Source organism: Macaca fascicularis, chromosome 3 (assembly GCF_037993035.2).
Source record: "Macaca fascicularis isolate 582-1 chromosome 3, T2T-MFA8v1.1".
NCBI lineage: Eukaryota > Metazoa > Chordata > Mammalia > Primates > Cercopithecidae > Macaca > Macaca fascicularis.
The window spans coordinates 191,843,496-191,851,898 of record NC_088377.1 but is presented as its reverse complement, the minus strand read 5'-3'; the positions used below and the strand labels follow the sequence as shown (position 1 = coordinate 191,851,898).

At 42.9% G+C, this 8,403-nt stretch overlaps 1 protein-coding gene across 1 annotated transcript; it reads right to left on the bottom strand.

Moving 5' to 3' along the window:
- Positions 1–271: 271 nt before the first annotated feature.
- GIMAP4 (GTPase, IMAP family member 4) lies at positions 272–7,490 on the bottom strand. The gene is made up of 3 exons (XM_015447316.3): positions 7,443–7,490; positions 4,911–4,982; positions 272–2,094 (listed from the first exon to the last, which is right to left on the bottom strand). The coding sequence occupies exons 2-3, from the start codon at positions 4,966–4,968 to the stop codon at positions 1,163–1,165; spliced, it is 990 nt and encodes a 329-aa protein (XP_015302802.3). The 5' UTR covers positions 4,969–4,982; positions 7,443–7,490; the 3' UTR covers positions 272–1,162.
- Positions 7,491–8,403: the final 913 nt, after the last annotated feature.

Genomic DNA, 8,403 nt, shown 5'->3' with positions numbered 1-8,403 from the left:
ACTACACAGGTCTCAGAAACCTTGGTTACACAAAATTTCCATCAGCACACAATGAAAATCCAAGGAAGTTGTAGTCTTTGGCTGATAAATGGGTTGAGATTGTGGCTCAAATCTTCTAGGGAAAGGGGGAAGGGGAGATGTCATGAGGGTAGACAAAGTCTAGCTCCAAAATCATCTTGAACTTTTACCATAAAGCAAAATTCATCCCTGTATTATTAGAATTAGCGGCAGTATTTTCCAAGACAAAACAGGTTCCAATTCTGCACAAATATGAGATAATTGAAAAGTTTTATTATAAACACAATAAGCAAAAAGTTCAATGCAGTGGAGGCAGAAGTGGGATAACCTGCCAAACAATTAGTATTCAAAGTGTTGAGTGAGGGAGGTGAGGTTCAACTATCTTTCTCAAGAAAAGGAGAGAACCGGGTATTCATCAAATTGGTTAAATTGAGGTTGGTCAAAGAGTTTCTACAGATACACCTGAATATACTAAACATTGCTGTGTTATCTGTTGAATTGCTGTCTTTCACTCTTTCAGCATTTGGGGATCATTATTTAGTTGAATTCGTAGAGATCGATTTTCCAGACACATCTCTGTTCTTTAATGAGCAAATGATAAGAAACAATTTGACTCCTTATATGACAATGGAATTAAATAAATTGACACTCATCTAGAAATAATTCTACAATCATCTCCGTCTCTAAGATTACCTACTGCAAACAAATAATTGGTCTTTCTTTCTAACAAACCACATGGGTAAGATGATCACTGTGACTCTGAACGCAAGAGTAAGTGAGTGGAAGCTACAAAGGGAGATTATCTGCTAATATAGAAAGAATCTAGAAGAAAATATTTTATTAGAGGTAACATGATATAGCTTGGACCCATCTTCTTTGGTCTCTTGCATACATTTTCTCTGCATGACTAAGGAAGAATTCACAAGGTAGTAAGCACCAATACTTTCTGCTTTGGAGTTTCACAAATTGAAAATTTGTCCCTCTCTTGTTAAGTCAATCAAATATCTACTAATGGCCAATGGTGGTCCTTAGTTATGAGCACCTGAGAGACAGAAACTAGAGCACTCTGACTATGCTAAATGAGTAAGTATGGGGCAAGGTTGCTAGAGAATATACAGAAAATACAAAGAGATTTTCATTAAGTTTAGTCTTCCGCGAACAGCTGTAAGAAAATAGAGGAAGCAATCTCTAATGCTCTCATGATAAATTCAAGTATCCTATCCTGACTCTCCACTTCCATTCTTGCCCCTTGCTGCCTTACAGCACAGAGAGCCTCCTGTTCTGCTAGTTTTTTCTCCATTTGCGCCTTTCTCTTTTCCTGCTCCAGCTTATCTTCCAGCTTTCTGATTTTCTCTTCATACTCCTCTCTTATCCGTGCTTTCTCTCTCTCCAGCTCCACTCTATAGTGTTCTTGTATTGCTTGTGTTTGCTTCTGGATCTCCTCCTCGGCCCTTTGGTACATCCTATTAGTGTAGCAGCCTCCCTTGTTCTCCCTCACCACGCGCTGGATCAGGGCCAGCAACTGTGCCCTCTGGGCCTCCTGCTCAGCGCCTGTTGCCCTGTTGTTGAATGCACAGTAGCGGTCACCAAAAATGTCCATCAACTCTTGAACGTCTCTTGGAGCTTCCCCTAAGTAGTCATGCAAATTGGTGCCATCTAAGTCATCTTTCCGGGTGAATACGAGAATCATGAATCTTCTAGCCCTCTCTCCAAACATGTTCAGGATCTTCTGTGTGGCCTTGTGCTCTTCCTTAGTGTAACGGCCCAATGGGACCACCAGAAGCAGAGCGTGAGGCCCTGGGGAGGTCAGGAGAATGCAGCGAGCAATCTCCTTGGATGTTTCAGCATTGTGCACCTCTGTGTCGAAAATGCCTGGTGTGTCAACCACGACAAGTTCTGTTTCCTTCCATGAGCTGCTGCGTTTCTCACACTTCTTGGTAATGGATTTTGCTGCAATGCCAGAATGAAACACTTTCTGGTCAAGGATGCTGTTTCCTGTTGCACTTTTTCCTGCTCCGGTTTTACCCACTAACACAATTCTCAATTGGGAATCTCTGGGCTCTTGCCTTCCAGGCCCTGGGATATCAAGAAAAAAAACAAAAAAACAAAAAAAAGCCATGCTGTTAGAATCTACCTCTAATAGATTCCCCTGCAGGGTCCTCACCCCCAGTGCCCTTCTCTGTTACTGGCTGTGGGGGCTTCTTCTGATGTTACTGCCAATAATAGCTGTTTTGTTTCTTTATTTTTTCTTTTTTTTCTTTTTGAGACAGAGTTTCACTCTTGTTGCCCAGGCCGAAGTGCAGTGGCATGATCTTAGCTCACTGCAACCTCTGCCTCCTGGGTTCAAGTGATTCTCCTGCCTCGGCCTCCCAAGTAGCTGGGATTACAGGCATGCACCACTACACCCAGATAATTTTTGTATTTTTAGTAGAGATGGGGTTTCGTCATGTTGCTCAGGCTGGTCTCAAACTGCTGACCTCAGGTGATCCACCCGCCTCAGCCTCCCAAAGTGCTGGGATTACAGGCATGAGCCACTGTGCCTGGCCAGCTATTCGTTTCTAATGAGGTAGTGCAGGGAGTAACCCAAGATTTGACTTTAGGGTATCTGTAGTGGAGATTTATTTTCCCAATTTATATTCAAAATGAAGCATTTCTTCCTCCCCTTAAGAAGCCAGGGAAGTGGGTTATACAACCTGTCATTATTCTTAAAACACAGTTTCCCACATTTGATAACCAGAATCCCGGGATGAAAGAAACATATTTCCGAAAGTGATACGACTGAGAACACGGGATACAGGAAGGCTAAGATTATCTAAGGAAAGATGTGGGCTGGTGTTCACATTTTTATTTAGTTAGCATCACAGTGGAAGGCTTTGTCCTAAGGATATCCTGAGAGCATTGGTTGGCCATAGGGAAGGAAGTAGGAGAATCATGGGAGGCAAAATGACAAAGCACCAAAGGCCAGCTCCAACACTGCAACAGTTAGTCAGTGTTAACAGCATATGGTGACAATCCATGGAGGAGATTGTAAATGTAGCCACAATCTATTCCCATCCCTGGATGCATGCCTCTGGGGTGCAGATTTGCAATTCCTCCCATCAAGATGCTATCTGTCTCTTCAACTGTTGGATCTGGGTGGGCCTTATGACTTGCTCTGGACAGTAGGACAGTAGAAAGCCTAGTGCAAGCAGAGACCCCAAAAGTGCTTATGCACTGTGGCTTGCCTTTTCTTTTTGCTCTTCCTGCAACTGCCTTATAAGGAAGCCTGGACTAGCCTTCTTGATGATGACAACAAAGCCAAGTTATCCCTGTTACCCTTGCTGTCTGAGAGCCTGCTAACTACCAGACATGTCCACAAGGCTATCCAAGACCATTCAGGCACTAGCTCACCCCAGATGCATGAGCAAGAGCCAAGCTGGCACAGACCCAAGAATGGCACAGTGAATCCACAGAATTAAGAACCAACTAAATGGCTGATGTTTTAAGCTATGAAACTTTGGGATAGTTTATTAAACCAGCAAAATTTCAACTGATATAGTCAATTTCTATGGATAAGGAAGAAAATGGAGGGTCATGTGATACACCGAATGAGCCAGCCAGTTTAATTTGTTGGTTATAGTGAGACTACTAGGAGCTGGGAAATTAGGGACCAGGGTGAGGGATCAATTACTCCCGCATTCCTCATTCCCAATCCTCCTCCAGGCTGAAGAAAGGGGCATAAAACAATCAGAGAGGCTACAACCAGCTATTCTGGTATGTCCATGATGTAGGAAGCAAGAGGTAAGAAACTGTACCAAGCCCTGGGTCAATCAGAGGATATTTAATCTCTCTTCTGCTTAGCTGCTACAGCCACACCATGGGCAGAAAGTGCAGAGGGTCAAGAGAGATGAAAGAGCAGGTCAATAATGGTTGAACTAGTTTACAATCCCACCAACAGTGTAAAAGTGTTCCTATTTCTCCACATCCTCTCCAGCACCTGTTGTTTCCTGACTTTTTAATGATCGCCATTCTAACTGGTGTGAGATGGTATCTCATTGTGGTTTTGATTTGCATTTCTCTGATGGCCAGTGATGATGAGCATTTTTTCATGTGTCTGTTGGCGTATGAATGTCTTCTTTTGAGAAATGTCTGTTCATATATGGTGATTCCTCAAGGATCTAGAACTAGATGTACCATATGACCCAGCCATCCCATTACTGGGTATATACCCAAAGGACTATAAATTATGCTGCTATAGAGACACATGCACACGTATGTTTATTGCAGCACTATTCACAAGAGCAAAGACTTGGAATCAACCCAAATGTCCATCAGTGACAGACTGGATTAAGAAAATGTGGCACATATACACCATGGAATACTATGGAGCCATAAAAAAGGATGAGTTTGTGTCCTTTGTAGGGACATGGATGCAGCTGGAAACCATCATTCTTAGCAAACTATCACAAGAACAGAAAACCAAACACCGCATGTTCTCACTCATAGGTGGGAACTGAACAATGAGATCAGTTGGACTCAGGAAGGGGAACATCACACACCGGGGCCTATCATGGGGAGGGGGGAGGGGGGAGGGATTGCATTGGGAGTTATACCTGATGTAAATGACGAGTTGATGGGTGCAGCACACCAACATGGCACAAGTATACATATGTAACAAACCTGCACGTTATGCACATGTACCCTACAACTTAAAGTATAATAATAATAAATAAATTAAAAAAAAAAAAAAAAAAAAAAAGAAAGAGCAGGTCAAATGAAGAGAAAATGAGAAAGGAGGTCGGAAATATTTTTCTCCTGCTCAAATGGGGACTGGGTGGCAAGGCAGGAGAAACCCCACTCCTATTGCCCCCACATCCTTCACCCCCACTGGGGAGCACTGAATGCCCTCTCACCATAACTGGCCCCTGGTGTGCTGGGGTTGAAGCTCACACTGCCGAATTGGGCTGCCATTGTCGCTTGAACTCCTGTAAATCGAGAAACATAACCAGGTCATTTTAGGGAAATGGAAGCAACTAGAATCCCTGACTGCCTGTAGTCAACAACTTTCTTTTTGCCATGAGCTTGCCACATTGATTTCTCCTGCTCCATTTCCCAAAAGTCTCCTCAACCCTCTCTTTTTAAGTTTCATTTTCAGATTGTTCCTTTTTCTTTACACAAACACAGATGCTTCCAGTGCTTCCTCAGCACTGGTTCTGGCCCCTTCCCCCCTCTACCTAGAGATTCATGGCTTGGATGCCTTTATATGAGGTCTGTAGCCTACAACCTCCTCAGAGTTCCAAACTTTTATATCTCACTCAGCTTATAAAAGTTTCAAATTTTGCATCTCACTCCATTTGGCTATTTCATGGGCATCTCAAACAGAACCTGGCCCAAATTAAGCCCTGACCTCCACATCCTGTCTGCCTCCCTGGCTCTCCCCTCAGCAGATGGCACCACCATCTAGCCCCATGGCTCCTGCAGAACCTTGGGGTCATCCACAACTCTTTTATCCTCTCTCTCTCATTAGCCCATCACCAAATCCTATTGATTTTACTTCCAAAAAACTCGAAATCTCCCATTTCTCTCCATCTTTGTGCTAATACAACCCACTGTCAATTGTATGCAACTTAACAGGCTTTTAATTGATCGTCTTCCCTTAAATCCCTTTTCTACTCTACCACCAGATATTATTTTAAAACTAAAATTTGACATTTTTTCTTGTTTAAATTTCCTAGTGGCTTCCTATTGGTTTCAAAAATAACTTAAGTCCTCAAAAATAACTTAAGCCCTGTGTGATCAGCTGTCTCCTCTCTCCAATGTGTGAGCCACACTACTCTCAATGTCCTGGAAATCTTCTAGGTTCCTTCCACCTTCAAGGCCTTTGCACTATCATTCTCTCTCTCTGGAGCACTCACCCTCCAACGTAGTGCTCAGCTTGTTCCTGCTCAACCCGCAGGCCTTGGCTCTATAGAGAGTCTTCCCCAACACCACTGTCTACCAGCAACACCCTCTGGTATGATCCACTGCACCCCAGGGGGTTCTTACAGAACATGTATTACTTTAGGAAGTTAATTTTTTGATTTTTTTTTTAACTGTCTTCTCTTATACTATAAGCTTTGTGATGGGAAGACTACATATGTGTTGTATTTCTCATTATTCCCTGGGGACAAGCACAATAATGGGCAAAGAATGGTTCTCAATCATTATTTGTTAAATAAATAAATGGATAATCTCCCTGCTTCTTGCCTCTGATTCATCACTATGTCCAGCCCACATCTGATCTGTGAAAATGACAATCCTTTCCTTTATTAATTAATATGTAGTGTTATAGAAACATGGCATTAATTTTAAATGTTTCATTTCATTGCTACCTACAAACATTTTGCAATGGAAAAAGATATTTGAAGAACTCTTATTGGAGCAGATTTTGACCAAAACAGGCAGAAAATGGTAGTTGTTAAAGACAGAGTCACCTCATAGGAAGTCAACAAATATGAAACACAGTGAAAAGCCAGACATTTCTTTTGAAAGAATGACTATTTCTTTATCCTTCCAGAACGGGGTATAGGAAAGAGCTTCTTGTAAACAAAGAAGATAAATCAAAGAATTTTTAAAAATCAACTTTAGTGGCTGGTTTTAGGAGAGAGGATAGGACACCAGCAACAAGAAAACAATACTGTGACATTCTGGATTTTTGTGACATTCTCTGGGTGTTTCTTCAAATCATCCTTCTAGTACGTGGGCTCTTTAATGTGCTCTGCTGTTCCTAACTCAGAGGCAAAGCCAGGAGACTGTGCTTCTGTAGATGCTGACCTTAGGTGGCTGAGTTCTCTCTCTGCCTAAGGAAAAAGCACCCATCAGAACCCAGCTTCTCCTGAACTGCAGAGAGTCACACCAGGTGGCATCTCCCTCCTCCTACCGCTAAAGGGGAGCTCAACGCCCAGTAAACCCAGGACTGTCCCTGAGGAGGCAGTTTCCCTAACGGGCATCTCTGAGCATACTGTTAAGCCTGTAACAAGACCTCCGACTGTAGAGCCTCCAATCCTGACCTCGGTGCAGTCTTTGTGGGGCCACATACGGAGCTGTGCGCCTTACACATCCCAATGTTCTTCTTCCCACCAGCTCCCCTAGAGCTAATTCTGTTCGCTCACCTAACTTTATCCCTGGAAGAATCAAAGTTTCTATATACATTCCACAACCAGTGAAAGGAAACATTTATTTGTAAAACAAGTATCCTCTGAGCAGCAACCCCTGAAAGAGGCATTAATTTGTAGGGCTCAGCCTTCAAAACAGATTACAACCTAAAATTAGCAAAGACAGGAAACAGGAACCAATAAGAATACAGTCTGAAAACGTGTTTACCAGACGATTTAAGATACAGGTCCCTCCTCACCAAAATCGCACATTTGTCCCGACCCCCACCACACACACCCCTGTTCCCTTACCTGGAAAATCAGGGTCCTGCACCCCTCTCTGATTTTGCACACAATACTAAGCCAGGATGTTGAGAAAGAGGAAAAGAGAGGAAGTAAGGGGAGGAGCTGTCCAGATTTACTTGTGCAAGGGACCTGCCCACCTGATCATCCAGCAGCACTAATAGAACTTTCTACAGGGAGGGGATTGTTCTGTGCTGTCCACGGCGGTGACCCTTAGCCCCATATGACTACTGAGCACTTGAAATGTGATGAGTGTGATTGCAGTTCTGAATTTTAAATTTTATTTTGTTTCAATTTATTTAAAGTTAAACAGCTACTCCATTGTCAGAATTCTAAAAGGCAAAGTCAGGCAGAAAAACTTGCACCAGGCATTTTCTCCAGAAAGAAAGAAGGAATATTCAGTTTGGTATGCCTGGTGGCTACCATACTGAACCTTGCAAAGGCTCTGAAGTGAGACGAAAAACATGAGTCATGCTGTGACATTCTGGAAGAAACTGCTAGGCCAAAACCAGAGAGTCACCAGTTATTCTGAAAGACCCCTGAGCCCCTGAACCCCTGCTCAGCACAACAGGCTTCCCAGCTGAGTCCCCATACCTCTTTCTCCCAGTGCTTCAGGTATGTCCTCTGAGTCCACAGTGTGTCCTGTATTTCCAGGGTATGTCCACGAGTCATGTGCTAGAAGCAAAAGAGAGTAAATGACCTTCATTGGACTGACTAGGATGGGCCCAAATTTGCCTCCTGAGATGGTCCTGGAACCATTGAAATAGTCTAAACACTGACGTCTGACACTACTTACCACTAAAATGGAAACTTTGAGAATATTGTAATGGGGTCCCAGCTCACCGTTATAACCAATTATTTTTCCATTATAGAAGGGGTCTCAATTTACTATTATACTCCACAGCTGAGACCTTATTTAGAATTGCACAGCACTTCAGTAATCATAAAATTGCTAATAATTCTAAAGAGA

Coding starts and splice junctions, on each gene's coding strand:
- GIMAP4 (XM_015447316.3), bottom strand. CDS start 4,968: ATGGCAGCCCAATTCGGCAGTGTGAGCTTCAACCCCAGCACACCAGGG. Junction 2,095..4,910: donor CACACCAGGGGCCAGTTATG/GTGAGAGGGCAT, acceptor TTGATATCCCAG/GGCCTGGAAGGCAAGAGCCC.